The following is a 24570-nucleotide window of genomic DNA, read 5'->3' as shown; positions in this document are numbered from 1 at the left end:
CAAACTTTGGTACCACCAAACTTCCTGCCCCCCACCCCCCAAATCATGAAAACTCTTGTAATGATATTTTTTTTTTGTTCAGGGGATGGTCTTATTTTTTTAAATTTTATTTTCATTGTCTATAAGCAGTTGTACAAAAGAGTTAGCGTTCAACAAATCAGTTTATGAATATAATGCATCTGCCACTCAGAGTGTTTACTTCTTGATTTATAGGCTCATTCTAGCTCCTATGAGAGTATAAGGGAAACCCTGCAGCCTGTGTTTCTCTGGGTCTTGCTCACTTCATTTAATACCTCACCCCAGTTAGAATGGCCATTATTAAGAAAACTACCAATAACAAATGCTGGCGTGGGTGTGGCCAAAAGGGAATTCTATTACATTGTTGGTGGGAACGTATGTTTGTTCAACTACTCTGGAAAGCATGGAGATCCAAAACATAGAACTACCCCATGACCCAGCAGTCAGTTCTATTCAATAGAACACAAAAAGAATACATTAAAGACACCACCACAACCGTGTTTATTACACAAAAAGAATATACTAAAGACACCACCACAACCGTGTTTATTACACAAAAAGAATACACTACAGACACCACCACAACTGTGTTTATTACAGCATTATTTACCATGGCTGAGATCTGGAATCAGCCCAGATGCCCCTCAGTGGATAAATAGATCAAGAAAATGTGATATATATATATATATATATATATATATATATATATATATATATCACATATATACACAATGGAATTCTACTTATTCATCAGAAAGAATGATATTATACCATTCATAAGGAAATGGGAAGACTTGGAAAAATTACATTAAGTGAAGTAATCCAGACCCAGAGAAAGATAGTTGCATCATTTCCATCTTTTTCTTTATGTTTAGTCCCTTTTATATCCCAAGAAAATGTTCTTTTACCCCAAAACTGTCATGATAATCTTTTCAACATTTGTGATCTTTACTTTTACCTTTTAGATATATCTGGAATTAATTTTTCTGTTTGAGTCCCAAAGAAAGTGTTAAAAAGGCAAATGTCAGCTGGACACCAATGACTCACATGTATAATCCTAGTAAATCAGGAGGCTGAGATCTGAGGAACTCAGTTTGACTCTTATCTCTAATTAACTAGCAAAAATATAGAACTGCAGTTGTGGTTCAGTAATGGAGGGCCAGCTGTGGGGATTGTAGAAATCCAGCACAGTATCTACTTGGGAGGCAAAGATGGAAGGTGGGAATTTGAGGCCAGCCTGGGCATTAAAGTTCCTGAGATTCCATCTCAAACAATAGCAGGGCACTCTGGTATGTACCAATCATCCCCAGGAACATGTAAAAACACAAGTAGGAGGATCACAGTCCAGTTCAGTCTGCTATAAACATGAAGTACAAAAACAAGTGGCAGAGTGCCTGCCTAGCAAATCTGAGGCATGAGGTCCTAAGCCCAATTCCCAGTACTGCTAAAAAAAGAAAGACAGAGAGAAAGATAGAAAAAATAGAAAGAGAGACAGAGAGAAAGGAAGAAAAAAGAAAGCAGCATAGTCCAGAATGGTTTATCCAGTACAGTATGGTAACAAGACATAAAAGGCTTATGGATTAAAAACTATGCATTATACTTTTATTATTCAACAATGATAGTTATGTTCATTAAAATAAAATTTTAAACAAAGCTACCACAGTAAATTATTAGAATTAAAAAGTGATTTAGCAAGGTTACTATATATAACATTAATATACTAAAATTAATTACATATCTACTAGTAGTAAAAGATTAGTAAACGTAATTTTAGTAAATGTAAAGATTAGTAAATGTAAATACTGTCACTGACAGTAACATAATAAATTATAAATGACCTGATGTGGCTGTGAGGCATCTACACAAAAAAGAGCATTGAGTCAAATTATAGACAAACACTGATGTGAGGCAGTGGTCAGTTGTTCTGTTTTCATTTCTCTCGGTTGAATCTTTATTGAAAACATTGTTCTTCCTTATTGGTCTGTAGTACCATTGCTTTCATAACTCAACGATCTAAAGATGGTACTGTCTTTGGATTCTTAATTTAGCTTAGTGCTGTATTTTTCTACATACCAGTACTATACTGTCTAAATCACTGTATGGTAATAATACAATCTGATACTTGCAATGTACCTTGTACTATTGCTGTCTTTGCCTTGTTGAAGTTTTTATCAAGTTGAACCTAATACACATACCCAAACTGCTAAGATTTTTGTTGGATTACTGTCAATTTAGATTGGGATCGTCTCCATTAATTTGGGGGGAACTGATATTTTTATTACGTTGACTATTCCAATTCATTCACATGGAATATCTCTTTATGCTTAAAAAACTTTTTGAGTTAACTTAGCGCTGTTTTACCATTTTCTGTAGAGGTGTCTCATGTCCCTAAGGTCATTGTTCTTAAGTGTTTATTCTGACGTTATTGTCAGTGATATATCTTCTTAAAATTGCATATTCTAATGTTTTCTTACTGTCGTAGGCATGTGATTCATTTTATTATATTGATTAGCATACAGACAGCACTGTCACTTTTTAATTCTAATAATTAACTGTAGCTTTGTTAAAATTTCTCTTACTGTGTGCAACTATAACATTGTTGAACAATACAAGTGTAATGCTTCCTTTTCAATCCTTAAACTTTTACTGTCTTATTGCACTGTGTAAACCTCCTGTACTGTGCTAGTTTCTAAGTTTCTTCATGATTTCTTTTTGACCCATTGATGATAGTTTTTAAGGATGATATATATATATGTATATATATATATATATATACATATATATGTGTGTATGTAAGTATAGTCAGTTGTGGGGCTTAAACTTGGAACCTGGACGCTGTCCCCGAGCTTCTTTTTGCTCAAGGTCAGTGCTCTACCACTTGAGCCACACTGGCACTTATGGCTTTTTCTGAGTAGTTTATTAGAGATAAGAATCTCATGGACTTTTCTGCCTGGGCTGGCTTTGAACCACAACCCTCAGATCTCAGCTAGGATTATGGACGTGAGCCACCAGTGCCTGGCTGATGATTTGTATCTTATGTGGTGAGATGAAATATTATATATTACTTTATGCCTTCTCATTTGTAATATTTCCTTTAAGGCTGGACATAGTTTTACAAATTTCTGTATAGTTAAAAAAACTTGTTTGACAGTTGTTTGAATAGTGTTCTACATATGTTAATTAAATCACATTTTTCAGTTGTGTTGTTGCATTGTTACTGCATTTTTTGTATCAGTTGCCAAGTGTGGAACATTAAAATCTCTGACTGTGGATTTGTCTAATTTCTCCTTGAAGTTTTGTTGCATTTGCTGTTTATAATTTGAGACTGCTTTGATAGCTGCATACAAATGTAGAATGCAGTATCTTCCAGATGAATCAAAACTTTTAATTTTGAAGTTCATGTTTTAATCTGTCATGATTTTTTGGTGTTAAAATCTACTTTGAATTAAAGTCATACATCTTTACTAGCATTCACAAGTGTTTGCATGGTATAAGTTTTTTCACTTTTTTTCAACTTTTTATATTCATATATTTTATGTGATTCTTTTAAAACTCAATTTAATGATCTTTGTATCGAGGCATGGTCTATAATACTAGCTACCCAGGAGGCTGAAGTAAGAGCATGGAAAGTTTGGATAGTATGAGCCACTTAGTGAGACCCTGTTTCAAAATAGAACTAAAAAAGGGGATGAATGTTAGCTCAGTGGTAGAGCACTTGCCTGGTATGCTCAAGACCCTGTGTTTGGTCCAGTAATAATAACAATAAACCTTTGTTCTTTTTTTTTTAACTGTATTTTTTTTTGTCTTTTCTTTTTTGGTACTGGGGATCGAACCCAGGACGTTGCACTTGCTAGGCAAGCGCTTTGCCACTGAGCTACATCCCAGCCCTAAACCTTTGTTCTTAAGTTGGAACATTTAGCCAATATATATGTAATATAATTGCTGACATAATTTGGTTTTAAATCTACAACTTTTCTATTGCTTTCTATTTTTCCTGCTTTCCCTGTGCTTCTTTTCTCTCTCCTTACCCCCCTTTTTATAGTGGTTAAATGTATCTATGTATTTCGTCACTGTATGTTGGTCTTAGTGAGTTATTCCTACTATTTATTCTTTACCCTAGAGATTATGCCATGCATTCTTGGCTTATCAGTTTCTAGAATAACACAGGTGTATTTACCTTTCCTGTTAATTGATAATAGATTTCAGTGCCTTCAACTCCTTCCTAACGTCCATGTATTTACACGATGCATATATATATATATAATGTGTGAAGATCACATACATATATAATTTGCAAATATCAGATGTAAATATGTGCTCATAAAAATAAATATTATTATCCTATTCAGTCAATATTTGCTGAATTTTCTCTGCTTCTTGTTCATTTTCTTTGTAGCTCTAAGCTCCTATTGAAATACATTAAAAATAATACACTTAAATTTCCTTTAGTGGTATTCTACTGGGGATACATTTTCTCTTTGTACTTGTATGACAATGTCACTATTTTGCTTTTGTTTCTTTTTGTTTGTTTGAAACATGGTTTCTCTATCTAACTCAGGCTGGACTGGAACTTACTATGTAGATTAGCTTCACACTCATGGTCCTCCTGCCTCAGACTCTACAAAAGCTTGCAATTGCAGGCTTGTGTCACTTGCCTTTGTTCCATAAAGGTGTTTTCTGTGTGTATACAATTCTAGACTGGCAGTCATTTTATTTCCATCTTTTGAAGATATTTCATGAACATTTCAATTGCATTGCTTTTATAGCTTGCTTGTTTGAAGGCACTATTTTCTACTTTATTTGAAAGGTTTTTATTATTAACTTGAGCTTGACTATGACATATGTAGTTATGATATTATTTATACTTGCCTTTTGGGAGGAGGGTTCATATAACTTTTCTATGAGACTTGATGTCAGTTTTAGAAAGTTGTCAGTCACTGTGTCTTATTAGTAAAAATTATACTGTTAAGGAATATTTTGTAATAGCAAGATAAACAAATATCAGGTGTACTGCTGGATCAGTTATGATTGGAGTATAATATTACTGTAATTATCCCTCAGATAAAGATAATACAAAATAAAGGTATGTATCTTCTAATGACCACTTCCTGTTCTACCCTCAGGTAGTCTCTAATCTGGTTTCTATATAATCTGTGTATTCATCTCAAACAAATACACCCTCCACAAATATAAACAAAAATCAAATAGTACACATTTTCCCATCTGACTTTAGTCAATATAATATTACTAAAATTAATTCATGTTGCTGAGGTTAGTCTAGTTCTTTTTTTTTCTTTTTGGTAATACTGATGTTTGTGATTACATCTTTGCATTCTGCTTGGCAGGTTCTGTACAGCTTAAACCATGTATCTATCCTTTTTGCTTTAGTTATTATTATTATTTGTTGGTCGTGGGGCTTGAACTCTGAGCCTGGGCGCTGTCCCAGAGCTCTTCAGTTCAAGGCCAGTGCTCTACCACTTGGGCCACAGTGCCACTTCCGGTTTTCTAGTGGCTTATTGGAGCTAAGAGTCTCACGGACTTTTCTGCTGGGGCTGGCTTTGAATCATGATCCTCAGATCTCCTGAGTAGCTAGGATTACAGGCGTGAGCCACCAGCATCCAGCTCGAGTTAGTTATTTTTAAGATAGACTCTTACTTTTCCCTCAAGCAGACCTGCACCATGGTCCTCTTATTTATGTTTCCCACTGTAGCTGAGATGACAAATATATATCTCCACCATGTCCAGTTTTTTCCATTGAGGTCTCCACTTTTTTTTTTTTTTTTGGCCTGGGCTGACCTGGAATCTGGAATCCTTCCAATCTTAGCCTCCCACATGGTTCTTTTTTATTGCTAAGTATTTAATTGCACATTTATGTCATACTCTGCTTCTCAGTGCTCCTATTGATGAATATTTGGGATATTTCCAGATTTTAGTGAACATTCAATAAAGCTGCTATTAACATCTTATGTAAGAAGACTTGTGGAGATATGCTTTAGTTTTTCTTGAGTGTATGAATTTCTGGAATTGTAAGAAATGTCTATCAGTTTTTTCGGATGTTTATGCTACTTTATATTTCATCCAGCAATATAGGAGAGCTTCAGTTGCTCTGCACCCTAACACTAAATATCAATGTGATTTTAACCATTATGGTGGGTGTGAATCTTAGTGTGGCTTTAGTTACATTTCTCTAATGATGAATATTGAACATATTTTTATGTACTTATTGGTAATTTTGTTTTGGTCAGTCATGGGTCTTGAACTCTGGGCCTGGGCGCTGTCCCTCAGCTCTTCAGCTCAAGGCAAGGGCTCTACCACTTGAGCCACAGCACCACTTTTGGTTTTCTGGTGGCTAATTGGAAATAAGAGTCTCATGGGCTTTCCTTCCCAGGCTGGCTTTGAACTGTGATCCTCAGATCTCAGCCTCCTGAGTAGCTAGGATTCCAGGTGTGAGCCACCAGTGCCTGGCTTTGACTTTGCTCTTTTCCTGTCATCATTTTGACTATTTTAGGTTCTTAACCTAAATTTTAGTAACAGCTTTCAATTTCTGCCAAAAAACAATATTTCTGGGGTTTTGACTAGGATTATGTTAAATCTGTGGTATTATTTGGAAAGGATAAACATCTTAACAATATTTCACTTTTGAGTCCATTAATGTTTCTATACATTAATTAGGTATTAACATTTCAGCAGTGTTCTGTACTTTTCAGTGTATAATCCTTGAATTTGTGTTTGATTTTTCTCTGATGGCATTATTTTGAGATTTAATTTTCAATTGCTTATTGCTAGCATAAAGAAATCCAATTAATTTTATATGTTGATCTTGTATCTCCTGACTTTGCTAAATTGAATGATTACTAGTAGTAGTTGGTGATTTTGTTTTCTATAGAGATTTTGTTTTCTATATAGACAGTGATGTCATATGTGCTCCTTTCTTTCTGACCTTTGTTCCAATTTTGTTTTCTTTGTTTCATTGTCTAGGATCTTTTGAACAGAAGGTCTCTTGAATAGGAGTGGTAAGAATGGGCATTGTGGCTTTGTTCCTAACTTTTGGGAGCATCTTACTATTAAAACTGTAGCTGCAGGGTTTTTCAGATATCCTAGACTTTTTTTTTTTTTTACTGAATGTGTGTTAAATTTTATCATAATACTTCAGATAAATTAAAAGAAAAATTAAAGAAAAAATTGGTAAAGGTTAAATTCATTGTTTCATTGCTCTCTGCTTTTATTTTTTTATTTCTGGAAGTTTTTTCTTTTCTTTTCTTTTTTTTTTTTTGTGCTAGTCCTGATGCTTGAAGGTTAGAACTCAAAACCTGGGTGGTGTTCCTGAGCTTTTGTGTTCAAGGCTAGAGCTCTAGCACTTGAGTCACAACTCTACTTTCTAGCATTGTGTTGGTTAAAGGGAGATAAGAGTCTCATAGACTTTCCTGCTCTGGCTGGCTTTGAGCCACAATTCTCAGATTTCAACCTCCTGAGTAGTTAGGATAACAGAAATGAGCCACTAGTGCCTGGCTGGAGTTTCATAGGATAAAAGCTCAATTGTTGGTTTTTCATTAGTTTTTTTTTTTTTTTTTAAAGATTTGTCCCTTATAAAAATAACTCAGGCACTCCTGGCTCACACTTGTAATCCTATCTACATAGGAGGCTAAGAACTAGAAGATCAAGGTTTGAAGCCATCCCAGGCAGAAAAGTCTGTGAGCCTCCATCTCCAACATAACCAGTGACAATCTGGGCTGGAGACATGGTTCAAGGTAGAGCACCAGCAGAGTAAGCAAACTGTGTGAGCAAGAGACTCCTGAGTTTAAATATTATTATTTAAAAATAGTTTTATTATGATCTGCTTAAGTATGGTAGTCTTTGTATTTATTTTGCTTAGAGATTGCTGAGGTAGCGTTTTGAATCTGTGATTTCATGTCCTTTATTCAGTAATGGGAAAATTTCAGATCTTCTACTATCCAGGTATTTACTTTGCCCTTTTCTTTTTCTCTTCTCATTCTGGGACTTTAAAAATATTAAATATTATGTCAAAGGTCTCAAATATTCCATTAAAATTTTTGCTGTACTTTATTTTGGGTTAGAATAATCTGTTCACTGATCCTTTCTTTTGTTGTATCAAATGTTTTAAAAATTCAGTCTACCAGCTGGGTTCTATTGGCTCATTTCTGTAATCCTAGTTACTCAGGAGCCTGGGATCTAAGGATTGTGGTTCAAAGCCAGCCTGGGCAGAAAAGTCTATGAGACCCTTATCTCCAATAAACCACCAGAAAACTGGAAGTGGTGCTGTGACTCAGAGCACTAGCCTTGAGTAGGGGGGATGAGAGACAAGCCCTAGGCACTGAGTTCAAGCCCCATGATGCCCCTAACCACCCCAAATCCATCTCTAGAGTCTAATTTCACATGTTCTATTTTAGTTCTAGAAATTTGCTTTTAGTTGCTTTTTGGGGGTTTTCATTTCTCTTAAATTCCCCTCTTAGCAATCTATTTGTCTATATTCTTTAACATGTTTATTTATTTATTTATTGTCGGTCGTGGGGCCTGAACTTAGCCTGGGCGCTGTCCCTGAGCTCTTTAGCTGTAGACTAGCGCTCTACCACTTGAGCCTCAGCCCCACTTCCTGCTTTTTCTGCTTATGTGGTACTGAGGAATTGAACCCAGGGCCTCATGCGTGCAAGGCAAGCACTCTACCACTGAGCCACCTTCCCAGCCCCATTCTTTAACATGTTTAAAGTCTGTTCCTCCTTCCCTCCCTCCGTCCCTCCCTCCGTCCCTTCCTTCCTTCTTTCCTTCCTTCCTTCCTTCCTTCCTTCCTTCCTTCCTTCCTTCCTTCCTTCATTCCTTCCTTCATTCCTTCCTTCCGCCCTGGTTCCAGTACTGGACTTGAACTCAGGGCCTGGCTCTCTTTCTTAACTTTTTCTGCTCAGGGCTGGCATGCTACTAATTTAGCCACACCTCCACTTCCAGCTTTTTTGCTGGTTAATTGAAGATAAGAGTCTCACAGATTTTCTTGTCCCAGCTGGCTTCAAACTGTGATCCTTAGATCTCAGCTTCCAAATAGCTAGGATTATAGGCATGAGCCTGCAGGTCTTTGGGTTAGATGTTTATTTTGACTTTTTTTGAGTATGGATTTTCTAATTTTTTTCTAGCTTTCACATATCCTATAACATTTTATCTATCTGATAGGCATTGAGGAAAGTATATTCTTTTAAAAATATTGAACTTTGTGTTTATATTTTCTGGAGTGAAGTTACTGGTATATGATTTTCTTCTGTTAAGTGTTAGTTTTATATTTTTGTGTATTTTAGTTTGGTTTGGAGAGAATTAGCAATACTGATCCACACACAGGGCATATCTATCCATTTATTTATGTCTCCCTTAATTTCTCTCAGGAGTGTTTTGTAATTTTCCATGTACAAGTCTTAGATATTTTACTAAAGTGATTCCCAAATACTAAAAATTTGATATTCTATTTGTTTATTAACACTATGTATTTTGTATCCTGCAACCTTGCTAATTTAACTTACTAGGTTTTATATTTTTTGTAAGTTTCTTAAGCTTTTCTGTATAAATGATCATATGCTCTGAAAATAAGGATACTTTTCTGTTACTTCAGTTACTTCTGTCTTCTTCCCTCCCTTCGTTCCTGTGTTTCTTTCTGTCTTCCCTCCTTCTCTGAATCTATTCTAGCTTTCCTGCCAACCTTTTCTAATGTATTGTCTCATAATTCAAGTTTACGGGTGTTCAGTTTAAGTGCTGAGCATGGACATCCATCCCTGTGGGGAAGTATTCAGACTTTCACTATTAAATATGATGTTAGCTGTAGGTTTTCTATAGATGCTGAGATTTATAATTGTGAATGAATGTCACTTTGGGGTAAATGTATTTTACCTTTCTATTGAGGTGATCATGTAATTTACTATCTTTTTTCTCTTAATGTGATGTTACACTGATTTGCTTTTCATTGTCAAACCAACTATGCATTCCTGGAGTTAAACTCCATGTTTCCCTACAGTGTTCTGTAGTCAGATTTAATATGCTAGATTGATTGATTGATTGATTGATTGTTTGTCGTGGGGCTTGAACTGGGCCTGGGTGATGTCCCTCAGCAATTCAGCTTAAGGCTAGCACTCTACCACTTGAGCCATAGCACCACTTCCGGCTTTTTCTGCTTATATGGTGCTGAGGAATCGATCCCAGGGCCTCATGCATGCAAGACAAGCACTCTACCACTAAGCCACCTTCTCAGCCCATGTATATACATTTTTTTTTTTTGGTCCGGTTGTGGGGACTGAACTCTGGGCCTGGGTACTGTCCCTCAGCTCTTCAGCTCAAGGCTAGTGTTATACCATTTGAACCACAGTGCCACTTCTGGTTTTTTTCTTTTTTGCTTATGTGGTGCTGAGGAATGGAACCCAGGGCCTCATGCATGCAAGGCAAGCGCTCTACCACTGAGCCACCTTCCCAGCCCTGTATATACTTTTTTATTGTAGTATTTCATCAAGTCTTTTTCTCAGAGTAATGCTGGTCTCATAAAATGAGTTGAAAAGTGTTTCCTCTTATTTTCTGAGTTTATATAGGATTCATTTCTTAAATAGTTAAGAGAATTCACTAATGAAGCCATCTAGACTTAAAGCTTTCTATGTGGGAAAATTTTATGTTATGAATTTATTTTTTATAATAGGACTTACAGTTTTCATTGAGCCATATTTTTAAATTTGTGTCTTTGGGGGAATATGAGAATTTCATTCAACTAATCAAATATATTGGAATATCTGTTGAGGTTTCTACCTTTTATTTCTGGCATTGGTAATTTATGCCTTTTCTTTCTTCACTAGGTTGGAAAGTTTTATCAATTTTATGAATTCTCCAATGATCCAGCTTTTGGATTTATTGCTTTTTTTCAATTGTTTTTCTTTTTTTCAGTTTCATTATCTTTTGTCTTTATCTTTATTATTTTTCTATTATTTCTACCATTTCCGCCACTTAGCTTGACTCGTTCTTTTTTCTGATTTCATAAGGAAGAAATATGTGATTTTTGACCTTTTCTATTTTCTAATATAAGAATTTAGAGCTGCTGATTTCAAGCATTGTTTCCATTGCATCCCATGAATTTCTATGCATGTTATGTATAAAATATTTTATAACATTCTTGGGATTTTTTATTTGATTCATACATTGTTTAGGATTATTTTTTTAAATGCATTCTACTATAGAGCTACATCTCTAGCTCTTAATTTCTTTGGGACTGATTTTTTTTTTTAGTATCTAATTGTATGTGTGTATTGGATTGATAGTTTTAACTTTATAATAGAATTTCTCTATCTTTAGCTTCAAAGTATACTTTCAAATTATGTTATACTTGTTAATGTATATTTATTTCCATTTGTCCTTTTCCATTGTCATCCTTTTTGTTCTTGTTAGATATTTTATGCACACAAACTCACAATATTGTACTATTTTTAAAAATAATCATCTTTTAATAATGTATGAATGTGAGTAATATCTTTTGTGGTTATGCATTATATTTCCTATGTCTCATTATAATACCTTGGGTAGTTCTGTGTAGTATTTTTTTCCTTCAATATTTTCCTTCAGAATTTTCTGAATATTTTTTGTATTAGAACTCAACTGGTAATACGTTCTGTTGTCTAACATTTGTTTTCATATACTCTTTGTTTTAATATTTATTTATGAGAGATATTCTCCTAGAGCTTAGAATTCTACTTTGACAGTATTTTTCTTTTAGCTCTAAAGATGTCCTTCCATTGTCTCGGGCTTGTATTGTTTCATCTAATTCATTGATCTTTCCTTCTGAATTGTCTAATGAGTTCTGAATTTTAATTTCAAATATTGCATCTTTTAATTTTAAAAGTCCATTGATTCTTTCATTATATTCTCCATCTCTATGCTCACTGTGTACTTACTCATATTTTCCTTTGTATATGTTTATAGTAGCTATTTCAAAATAATTTAACATATTTCATTGTTTTATTTTCATACATGTACATAAAGTACTTTGACCATATTCATTTCCCTTTCACTTTCTTCTGCTGCCCTCCTCCTGCAATACACTCTTAAATAGAACTTATCTTATATTTTTGAAATTCCTTCTTAAGGGTTAGGTTCTACCGATGAAAGAGAAAACATGTTATTTGTGTTTCTCATTCTGGCTTATTTTGCTTAACATAATCATCTCTAGTTCTATCCATTTTCCTGCAGATGTCACAATTTCATGTTCCTTTCTGGCTCAAAAATACTTCATTGTGTAGATAGACACATTCATTGGTCTATAGGTGCCTAGGTAGATTCAGTGGTTCAGCTAGTACAAATAGTGCTACTATAAACATGAGTATGCAGATATCTCTATTGTATGCTGACTTAAATCCCTTCACATATATACCTGAAAGTGGTATAAGAGGAGCATATGCTGGGTCTACTTTTAGTTTTTGTGAAGATCCTTCATACTAATTTTCATAGTGAGTGTGCTAATTTACATCTATACCAACAGTGTGTAAAGGTTTCTTTTATAACTGTACTAGGACTTGAACTTTGAATTTAGGGCTTCTCATGCATTGGGCTAGCTTGCTCATGGCTGGTCTGTAGCACTTGAGCCATGCTTCTAGCTTGTCTTTTTGCTGGTTAATTGCACTGGGGGGGGGTGCATCTTAGACTTTTGGCTTACACTGGCTGCAAACCAAGATTCTTAGAATTTCAGTTTCCTGAGTAGGTAGGATTACAGGGATAAGCCACTAGTGTCTGCCTATTTTCCTGATGATAGTCATTCTCACTATAGTGAGATGGAATCTCAATGACTTATTTTTCTTTTATGGGTAGGGATGTGGAACATTTTTACATGTATTTATTGGCCATTTATCCATTTTTTGAGATCTGTGGAAATTACCCTTTTATTAAATGGATTTGGTTTTTTAATATTAAAATTTTGAGTTGTTTATATATTCTGAATATTAATCTTTTGTTCAGCAAATATTTTTCCCATTCTATAGATTGTCTCCATTTTGGCAATTGTTTCCATTGATGTAGAAAACCTTTTTTAATTTGATTCAATCTCATTTGTCAATTCTTGCTCTTATTTCTTAAGCAATTGGAGTCTTGTTCAAAAATGCTTTCCCATGGGACCTAAATTTCTTTGGGACTTGCTTACTTCACTTAACATGATTTTTTCCAAGTCTTTCCATTTCATAACAAATGGGGTAGTGTTGTTCTTTCTGATGGAAGCATAGAATTCCATTCTATGTATGTATATGTGTGTATCTATCTATCTATCTATCTATCTATCTATCTATCTATCTATCTATCTATCTATCTATCTATCTATCTCACATTTTCTTGATCCACTCATCTACTAAGTATTGGTTCCATATCTTAGCCATGGTTTCCCTTATTTGAAATAAGTTGTATACATATAGGATAATCTTATCAGATAAGCTGAAAAGCTCAGAAGCTATGTACATATGTTCATATAAGATGATGCTAAGTGAGGGGGCTGGGAAGGTGGCTCAGTGGTAGAGCGCTTGCCTTGCATGCCTGAGGCCCTGGGTTCCATTCCTCAGCACCACATAAGCAAAAAGAAAAAGCCGGAAGTGGTGCTGTGGCTCAAGTGGTAGAACGCTAGCCTTGAGCTGAAGAGCTGAGGGACAGAGTTCAGGCCCAGAGTTCAGGCCCCACGACCAGACCCCCCCCCCAAAAAAAAGATGATGCTAAGTGAAATAAACCCCAAGATATAGACACAAGAAGTCTGTCTTTGTTGTTATTTTTTTTTGTTTTTCCTTTGTATATTCTTCCCCCTATGGTATATCTCCTATTGTCACTGTACTTGATTTTGGTACCCTGCATCTTGTATATACATGTGTCTTATCTGGGGAGAGGAAGGGGAATAACAAAACCCTGAAACGAGGACAGAGGATAACCCATTGTAACAAGGATACCCACAGGACAGTATATTGGAAGGGAACTTAACTACTTCAGGCAGAGGAGTGGGGTGGGTTGGGGAGGAGTAAGGGAGGTGGGGGAGGGAAGGGATAGTGGGACAACAACAAGGGAAGAGGTAACAATGATCGACAAGTAATGTACTCATTGCCTTAATCATGAAACTGTAACCCCCTGTACAGCATCTTACAATAAAATAAAATTTAAAAAATGCTTTCCCTAGGCCTGTATCTTCAAGTACTTTTTCATAGTAGTTACAGAATTTCAGTTCTTACATTAAGATTTTTGATCTATTTAGAATTGATTTTTGTACAGAGTGAGAAATAGGATCTAGTTTCAGTCTTCTACATGTGGCAAGCCACTTTTCCTAACACCATTTGTTAGGGATGTCTCCTCCATCAAGCTACTGGCAACTTTTTAAAAATCCACATGGCTGTACTTGTGCATTTCTGGCTTTATATGTGGGTCTTCTATTCTTTTCTATTGGTCTACATATCTGGTTGTTTTTTTTTAATTTTTATTTTGCAAGTACCTTGCTGTTTCCATTACCATGGCTCTGTCATATAAATTGAAGTCAGGTATTGTGATACTTCCAACTTGCTGTTATTTAGTCTGTTATTTAGGTTGAATTGTACAGTGTCTGGGTTGAGGTGTAGTTTCTCATCACTGGACTGGGAGTGTATATAGCTCAGTACCCAAATATTCAGACATTTGTTCATGGCAATGAGCTAAATCCCAAGTACCACTCAGACAAAAGTAGCTGGGGTTTCTGGTAGTGCCTCCTGAACTCATTGTTGCTATATATGGGCTGAGTCAAAGCTTAATTTTGCACCTCTAGTTTTGCTTTTTCCTTTTTTTGTGTAGTGGGAATCACTGTGGCCTATAAGGAGCTTTGCAGCCTATGGACTAGGCAGGTTCCCTCTTGTTCCACACTCCTCCTCATTTGTGCCCACAGGGGCAATAAGTGTCTAAGACTAGGATGTACCCTCAATGCATCAGAGGGTGGGAGAACTAACAGAGTCCTGAATTTTTCAGTGGGAAAACAATTGAGACACTCAGGGAGTCTTGCAGCCAGGCTCAGTGCTTTGAGACCCCACTGTGAGACTTTGTGAGAGAGAGGAGGCTGGAAGAAATGTGATGGGTAGGTTCTGGGTCAGCGCTCTAAGTCTTGCCTGGCAATAAATACAGGAAGCCAGAGTCCGCTCCTGCAAGTGTCTGTGCTTCCAGCAGTCTCATTCTGTGTTAGGGAGGAGGCTGGGGAAAGTACGTGATGTGCCAGGCCTCGGCTCACAGTTCTCAGCCCTATCTAGAAGGGGACTCATGTAACTGGGAAGCTAAGACCTCTGTCAGCCAAGTGCTCTGTCAGCCCAGTGCTTGTTTCATGCTTCTAGGCAGGGAGAGTTGCTCCTCCCAGAGGACCCCTCTGTCTGCATTGCCACCCACCATGGGGTCCATGATCACCTCCCACCCGCACTGTGCCAGTGTGTTCCAAAGAGCTCTGAGCCATGATTGTCTTTTGTTTCAAATCTCTAGAGTAGTTAGTCTCATTTCTCTCAAGGTGGCACCTTTCTATAACTGTGAGAAAAGGAGAGTAACAAATGTCTTTTCCACTGTGAGGCAGCTGTGCAGGAGCAGTCTCTGTTTTGCCAAGCACCTGCACTGGATTTAAGGCTTGTGGGAAGTGTGGATTTATCCTGCAGCTAGAGGTATCAGTCTGTCAGCAGAGCCACCTGGATTTCCTTGTCTATGTTTCTTTTTCTTCCTTTCTGCTCTGGGGAACTGGAGTTGAAGTTCTAGACTTCTTGTGTGTGTTTTTTTCTTTCTATTTTCCTCTGTTGGCTTTCTGTTTCCTTATGATTTTCATCTGCCCTCTCCTTTTTCATGATTCCTGATGTTCCTCTCTTCAGAACATAGTCTCATCTTTGTTAGCCTGTCTTCTTACTCATGGAGACTAACAGAAGATGCCACTAATCTGTCGTCTTCTTTTTTCTTTGCAGTCCTCAAAATTTGATTCATGTTTTCTATATAAGCATCCTATTACTTAAACTACGACTTCATTCATTTTGATTTTAATTTTTTTAGGTAAGATATTGTACTAACTTTGCCTAGATTAGCTTCCAACTGCAATTCTACTTCTGTCTATTATGTAGCTGAGATTATAGAGGTGTATCACCATATCAGCTTTGCTTTTGAGAGAGAAGGTCTCTATAACATTTTTCCTTGGGCTAGCCTTCAACCATGGTCCATCTATAGCTGGGATTACAGGCATGCACTAGCATGTCTAACCCCAACTGTGTATTGATTTGCGTTCGCTGCTCAGATCTCAGTGGTAGGAAGGATTTTAATCCATTTATAAATAGAAAAGAATGCTATAATGGATTAATTATGTCTGTAATGAGTGAGTATTGGATTGGAGGAACAGGGCTTATATCCCATATATTTGCATTCATGGATAGGTTAAATAGAGTCTTTCTGTTTTTTCTAGTTATACAGAAAACTTGTTACCCTCCTTTATAGACAGCTTGACTTTATCACATATGGGAAACAAATCTGATAATTCTAAATGATGTCTATTAATGTTTTCGCATATATTCATTTCTATTTTTCTTGCTCTCAAAATATAGTGGACCTGACATTATATTTTTTGGATACTGCGTGGTCTCTGGTCTATAATTTTTGTCCTCTTGTTAAATAAATTGATTTCTTGCCCTATAATTTAGACTAGGATATGTTAGAAAGATGTCTCAATCACACAATTACATTATATTTTATTTAAATGATGGATATTGTTAGTTAAATACATAGGTCACATCATAATCACTGGATAATAATTCCTGGTTATGTTTTCTTATCTGCTACCTTTCAGATCATTCATTTCTTTCCTCATTTTCTATGTATACTCAGATGAGGACTTGATTGTAGATATCAACAAACTAGCAGAGGTTCAATATATGAGTACCATTCATGAGAGAAATAAGTTCCATGTGGCAAGAAACTCATCTTTCTAGTTTCCACTTTTGATGACAGTGAGGTGGGATGTGAAAAGGTGGTAAATGCCTTACCATTCCTCTACTTATTAGTTTGAAATTTAGCCTGATGCCAAAAATTTAGGACATTTCCAATACTATTCTATGGTGAAAAAATGTAAAATTCCAGGAAGTAAGAGATAATTGGTTCTAGTCCCAGCTTCTGTATACCCACTATATAACCCTATCAAGTTACTTAATATTTTAAATTTGTTCTCATATACAATGAGGTTAATAATCTCAAATAGTTATTAGGAAATCAAGTAAAAATATAGTTGGGAAATCTTTGAGAAATTATTAATGTTGTTGTGAGGTAAGATGGTGTGTGTATGCCACCTTATAACTGTTTTCTCTCCTTAGGAAAATGGTTGGAATTGTGATATCTTTGCCTGCTTTCAAATTTTTTTTGTACATTACAAATCCTGATTTTGTTAGGTAGCCATCTAATTATGTTGGTCCCATTTATGATAAAGAAAACTAGTGAACTAGTGAACTATCTACTGTGCTTTTACTAGTGTATGAATGATTTCAATGAAAAATATTCATTGGCTCTACCTTGCTTTACAGCTTGGAATCCCATCCACTGCCAGCACATGGAATGTCACAACGCAATTAACAAGCCAGCCGTGAAGGTATTGTTTTACTAGACCTTGTGCCCTTTGTCTTTTCAGTGGTCACATTATTAGGAACACACTGCTGAATGAAGTGGTATAGACGGCATGATTCTCTGTAAAGCAGAGGCCTAGTATGTATAAACTCAAACATCTTCCATATTCAGTTTAACTGTATTTGGGCAGATTGTCTGCCTAATGGTGGTGGTGTCTAAGTTTTGGTTGAATTCATAGGCAAGTATTATGCAATACAGAACTAATTATCAGAAGAATCTTGATGAACTCTTCCATATTCCCCAATTAAGCTTCTATTTGAGCTAGTAAACTCAGGGTAATGTGTTTTTTTTTTTTTTTTCATTTGTACTTGAATGTTACAAATTCAGAATACCTAATAGATGACTATGCAAATTCAAGCATTGTAGGGTAAAACTAGATAAAATTATTAAGTTCAGATCACAGATGCAATAGCAGTTGAAACGATAGAAATGTTTGGATGATATACAACAAATTATATCAGAGGAAATAGTGTTTTAAAGAAGTCAATTGGTCAGAAAGATCATACTGTCATTTAATATTAAAACTATTAACAGAACTGAGCACCTTATTCTCAGCCTTATTCTTTTCTGCTCATCAAATTAGTTCAGTCCTGTTAAATGCCTTAATCTTGGAAATAAGGTATTAAGAGAGATAATTAAACAAAATTACTTATGGTAATATTTGTTGGACCTAAAATACTTGGCTGGGTAGAATACTGTGTGGCTTGATAGGGGCAAATGAGTGTTAGTTGAAATCATTAGAGTTGATGAATACTCTACAGAACTTAATGTTATGGGAATTGGCTTCCCTTGATGTACTTTGCTGATGACTCAATAATAGAAAAACTTTATAGTAACAGAAAACAGGAAAAGTAAGACATAATAAATAGAAAAGGAATGAAAATGTGTTTTATAAACTAAAATGAGCAACAGAGTGCCAGTTATCACATTGTCATTTAGATACCTCATACTAACAAAGGCAAAGAACAAATTTAGTAATATAAGGACTAACAAAGGTCATCCTTATATTACTAAATTTGTTCTTTGCCTTTGATGAAGGCAAACTGAATGAGTGTTGAAAAGGAGCAGGAGAGGAACTACCAATGGAAATAGACCTCTACTGTGTGCACCCCTCTACCGGACTTTAGCAGTTTGGGGGTTTACAAGTACTCTTCCTTGATTTGAGGATATTTGAGCTGAACACACAGAAGATTATAAGCTATTCATGGAGCTCAGTTTGTTTCTTCTCAGGGATGAGATTTGCATAGTTCTCTCTTACTTTTATTTCTGTATCTATTTTCTTCCTTCTGGTTGTAGGTTTTCATATGAGGCTACATTTTCTTTTTCTTTCTTTCTTTTTTTTTTTGTCCATTGTGGGGCTTGAACTCTGGGCCTGGGTGTTATCCCTCAGCTCTTCAGCTCAAGGCTAGCACTCTACCACTTGAGCCAAGCGCCCACTTCCGGCCTTTTCTGTTTATGTGGTGCTGAGGAATCGAACCCAGGGCCTCATGCATGTAAGGCAAACACTATACCACTGAGCCACCTTCCCATCCCCTCAGGCTACATTTTCAGGAGTTCTCTGGCATCCTGGTTAAAAAGCTTTCTGGTCATCCAATCACAGAAATCATCAAGGAATTAGATTTTTCTCCTTTTCCAAACTAACAGCCTGTTTCACTCCACTAGATCAATCTTACTTCTCTCCCTAAAACAAATTCTCTTGGATAGGCCAAACCATCCTTCTTTATCTCATTTTTCTTTATTGAGGTGGAATTCACACAACAAGAAATTAACCATTTGTGAACAGTTCAGTGGCATTTAGGACATTCACTCACACAGTGCTTTAAACTACCACCTTTATCTAGTTCAAAGACATTTTCATTACCCCCAAATCTTACTGATCTCCAGTTTCTTAAAGAGCTCTCTTTTCTATTATCACCGCACATTTTATAGAAAGGTAACCTTTTTTGTTAAAGTTTCCTGTGCTGGGCATTTTTTTGCATTACAATAGGCCTACCTCAGAATTGTTTTCCCTTTACAATGTGAGTGTTCCCAAACACTTACCATTACCATATCCAGATGCTTATAACATTGTATTAAGTATAAGGGAAATTTATGAAATTGTATAGTGTGTCTAATTTAAGTTTTAAAACTAAGTATTATTCATAGTGAAAAGTAGCCAGTATGAATCATCAGACTGTTATGACATTGAGTTGGAGTGTTCTGAGTTATTTTAGTTCATTTCTTTTTCTTACTCTCCATTTTCTTAAACCTCTACAATGGGCATAGATTTTATTTATAATCAGAAGGTAGTTATTTTTAATACAACAGCCAGATATGAACACATTAATGTGAGGGCAAGCTGATCTGCTCAGAACAGTGGGTCTTGTTAATCTATTTAACAGATGAGAGATCAATTAGGTAAATCTCTAATAACCGTGTGTGTGTGTGTGTGTGTGTGTGTGTGTGTGTGTGTGTGTGTGTGTGTGTGTGTGTGTGTGTGTGTGTGTGTGTGTGTGTGTGTGTGTGTTTGTGTGTGTGTGGTGCGTATGCCAGTCCTGGTGCTTGACCTTGGGGCCTGGGCTCAGTCCTGTCTCTGAGCTTTGGTTGTCAAGACTAGATTTAAGGACCGAAGGATTACAGGCATGTGCCACCCATGTATGGTGCTAGTAAACTCTTAATGGTTCTAATAACCTAGGAGGGGTTTGGGTTTTGTTGTTTTTTTCCTTGCGGTATCAGAGCCTCGTCCTTTTGAGCCTTACCTCGACTTTTGCTTTGGCTAGTTTATTGGAAATAAAAGTCTCATGTACTTTTCTGTCCTGGCTGGTTTCCAAGCATGATCCACAGATCTCTGCCTCCCAAGTAGGATTCCTGGTGTGAGCCACCAGTACCCCGAGAATTTTTCTTTTTAAGTTGAATGAAAGACTCATCTGTATCTGGTCAAGGTGTTGATGGCTTTTTGATAAGTAAGGAAGTACGGTAAAATCCTGGGGAAAATTGATTAACCTTTATCAAAAGCTTGATATTGCCATAATAGTGAGTTAGGCCCAAATGATTGGCGAAATACAAATATGTTATTTATTTTTGTTAAAACATGTTGCGAAGAAGTACATTTTAGGTAAGATCCAAGATTTACAGTCCGATTAAATGGGAAAATATGTTGGGTTTATTGTGTGTATTAGATCACATTCTGCTTTTGGTACCTGGTTTTACTTGAAGTTCACTTTATAAACTACTTGAAGCCCAGATAACTATGTAAGGGAGGGTCAGCAAACTATGACACACAACAAAATTTGGCTTTCTGTCTGCTTTTGTAAATAAAGTTTTATTTAAACACAGTTATACTCATTTGCTTATACATTGACTATGATTACTTTCATGCCGGGAAGAGTTGAGTAGTTGTGATAAACTGTGTGGGCCACAAAGCCTAAAATATTTACTCCTTAGGCCTTTATAGGATAAATGTTACCAATCCTCGATTTAATAAACCAAACAGTAGTTATTCATTGACTGTAAGAAATAAACTTAAATAGAATTTTTCACACTACATCTTTAGCTCTAGGCAACATGTAATTTATAAATTTTGATGTTTAATTACTTAAATTTAGCAATTACAATTGTTATATAGCCAATCACTTCAACTCCTCAGGGCTTTAACTTTGAATTACAGGCTGATTGGGTTGTAAATTTGGGTCATTTTCTCCTTCCAAATCAAGTAAAGACCCAGTGAAGTTCCACAAGTATCTGTATACTAGGCATCTTAACTGTATAATCGCTATAGTGTAGACTAATTACTTCTTGAAAACAACAACTGAATTCAAAATGACTGATAAACACAAAAATTTAAGGTGATACAAAATGCAAAACTCAGCTAGTCTTTTTTCTTTTTTTTTTTTTTTGTGGTTGTGGGGCTTGAACTCAGGGCCTGGGCTCTGTCCCTGGGCTTCTTTGTGCTCTACCACTTTGAGCAACAGCCCCACTTCTAGCTTTTGAGTGGTTAATTGGAGATAAATTTCTCCGGAACTTTTCTTCCTGGGCTGGCTATGAATCTTAATCCTTAGATCTCAGCTTCCTGAGCAGCAAGGATTAAGGTGTGAGCCACCAACATCCGGCTCAACTAGTCTTTTGAAAAGTTTGTTCACTTGATTTAAACATCCGGATATTTGAAATGATGATCAAGTGTAAAATGAACACTCTTCTGTTCTTAGACTAGTGAAACTCCAAGCATCAAGGGTGAATTGTTGTAGGTCATGTGCAGAAAAAAAGCAAAGGAAAATAAAACATTGTATGATTGATTTTGAGGTAAGATACTGAGTAAGAAAAGTGATTTAATGCTCATGTTTTGAATGAGCTATATCTGAGGAAGCAAAAAATTCTCAATTCTCTAAATTCTCTTCTGCCAGCACTTTGATTTTAGTTATGATTTTGAAATCTTAATACTATATTTTTCTTTTCCTAAAAGAGATGATTATGTTTACTACCCATAGAGCCAGTTTGAATAGTCATTGAACAAGATGATGTGGGCTGAGGGTGGATTTCTTGACCCTATTTTTACTTGAGTTGCAAATAACAAGGAGAAATGGAAATACACAGCAGGCACATTTCAGTCATCAGTCAGCATAGCACAGCGTTACAATGTGAAATGGTTTCCCTAAAATTGTTTGTTCCATCTTGCTTTACTACTCTGTCATATTGAAGTGTCTGTCACGTGGTACAGAAAATGTGGTACATAGGAGCAGGAGAGTTCATTCTGTTGTTTTGTATGTTTCAGATGTGTATAGATCCTTCCCTGTCAGTAGCTTTGGGTGATAAACCTCCTCCGTTGTATCTCTGTGAAGAATGCAGCGAGAGAATTGCAGGGTAGGTATAAAAGTCCTTAAAAAGAAAGAAGTGGAGCAAAATGAGAACATTAGAAACATTAGTTGGACTCAACGTGATTGTGTTACCCAAGTTTTATGTTAGCCTCTCTACTTTTTTACAGGTTAGTTTGATATTTAACATACAGCAAACTGTCATTTGGGAGATTTCAGCTTTGAAAACGTTGCAGTATTTCCCTCCACATGACATGATAAAGTAATTCCACAGAATAAAGCAATTCCAGTTTTGAACTAACTCTATTAAAAAGGCTGTTAGAGGGATAAAAAAGATGCAAAAGAAAACTGACTTTTCAAACATGGCATAGAATTCAAGTGGGATTTTTTTTGGCTGGTTAGTGTCACACTCAGCTTTGTATTGATTATGCTGTATTTTGGTTGGCATAGTTAGCATCTGGAAAGTAGCATTTAAAGATAACTACATATGATGAAATGCTTATAATTTAACATTTAACTGGAATGCATTAGACATTTTAAAAGGTTTATTATGATAGTATTCTTAATTATACTTCATTTTATTAAAAGCCTTTCATCAAGAGCACGAAGCTTACAAACATTCAGGTGGAAGGGGAGCATTTCATTGAAGAAGCTCACAAATGAATTCTGTTTCTCTTTGTAGGGACCACAGTGAGTGGCTGATTGATGTTCTTCTGCCACAAGGTATGATTTATTTTGGAAAGGATGAATAATGCGTAATCATGACTAATGGCATGATAGATTTGTCTCCTTTTGTGCTATTTTATTTTTACAAAGGCAGTAACCAAAGCATAATATTCCATGACTATTATTGACCTGAAGCATTATATCAATGTCTTCCTTATAATATTCGCAAACACTTAATGGGGGAAGAGGTATCAGCCCTACCCAAATTCAGGTTAGATGTCGCAATTATGATTCTGTTTGACTAACATCCTGTTGAATTGTCTTAAGGGATTTTCTTTCAGGAAGGGAATAGGTCAGGAAGGGAGTAAGGAAGGAAGAGAATTGAAAACGGGCCTTTATCTGCCATTGTTACAGGCTCTGTACTGGGGAGGCGTCTTTTAATTGCTCTGAGAGTTCATCTCCCTAGCAGTGAAATTAGGATAAAGTATATTTAACCTATTTCAATGGAAAGACAAGATCTTTAGTGCTCCTTAAAATTTTTAGAATTTTTAAAGCTGTATCCTAAAAGTTGATAGGTTCCAGACAGAGCATTGCTCTGTACCCAGGAGAAGCATCTATTTCAGCCACCTCATTGGTGCCTGAAGTGACAGAGACAAGGATTCAGAAAAGCATAGCAAAGACAGGTGGAAAAATCTGGGGACATATTACAAATCAGGGGCACAGGGAGAACTTGACATAATACTTTTGATACACAGAATTTAAGACCTTTTGCTGATAGTTATCACACTACCACTTTGTAGTATAATGTTTTATATTACACTATCTCAGTGTTAAGAGAGAAATTGACTTAGTGACTGACATCTGTAGAACAGTGTGACGCTGTGAGTGACATTTCACTTCCTTCAAAGAGCCATTAGCACATTTCACAGAAGGTCAGCTAGAAAGATTTGGGCTGAACTATGGGTAAATTGGGCTACTTCCAGTGCTTTGAGGGAAAACTGGCTATGAAATTCTAAAATTCTTTCCTCCTCCTCCTCCTCCTTCTTCTTTTTTTTTTTTTTTGAGCCACGGTCTAGCCTTATGGCTGGGGCTGGCCTCAGACTTCCAGTTCTCTTGCCTGTACCTCCCAAGTACTGGGATTTCAGATTTCAGGTGTGCCAACACTACGAACGATTTATTTTTTCATTTCTTAATGGACAGTCTTGTTATATTACCTAGATTAACCTTAAACTTCTGGGCTGAACCAATTCTCCTATCAGCCTCCCAAGTAGCTGGCACTACAGGACCATATGTTCTAAAATATGAGATGGGTTTCTGAATTGTGGTCATCATTTCCAGATGATATTCATCTTTGAAAGAATTAAGATTAACTTAAGGATTTTTCTAGAAATATGACAGTAGTCTAAGATTATTTAAGATATAACTCTAAACTTAGGATAACAAACTATCAAATAATAGTTATATA

The 24570-nt window shown here is 36.0% G+C and overlaps 1 protein-coding gene across 5 annotated transcripts in view; it reads left to right on the top strand.

Moving 5' to 3' along the window:
- The window catches only part of LOC138833113 (protein unc-79 homolog), a 238281-nt gene that overhangs the window by 75897 nt on the left and 137814 nt on the right, over positions 1 to 24570 (top strand). For all 5 annotated transcript variants that reach the window (XM_070031453.1, XM_070031455.1, XM_070031454.1 and 2 more), the window contains exons 8-10: positions 17553 to 17617; positions 22400 to 22488; positions 23122 to 23162. In XM_070031453.1, the coding sequence (XP_069887554.1) occupies positions 17553 to 17617; positions 22400 to 22488; positions 23122 to 23162 (195 nt within the window). The remainder of the gene's footprint in view (positions 1 to 17552; positions 17618 to 22399; positions 22489 to 23121; positions 23163 to 24570) is intronic.

This window comes from Dipodomys merriami, unplaced genomic scaffold (genome assembly GCF_024711535.1).
Source record: "Dipodomys merriami isolate MVZ:Mamm:240054 unplaced genomic scaffold, mDipMer1.0.p SCAF_200, whole genome shotgun sequence".
Taxonomy (NCBI): Eukaryota; Metazoa; Chordata; class Mammalia; order Rodentia; family Heteromyidae; genus Dipodomys; species Dipodomys merriami.
Note: the sequence above shows the minus strand (reverse complement) of the source record. Positions and strands in the feature narration are given on the sequence as shown.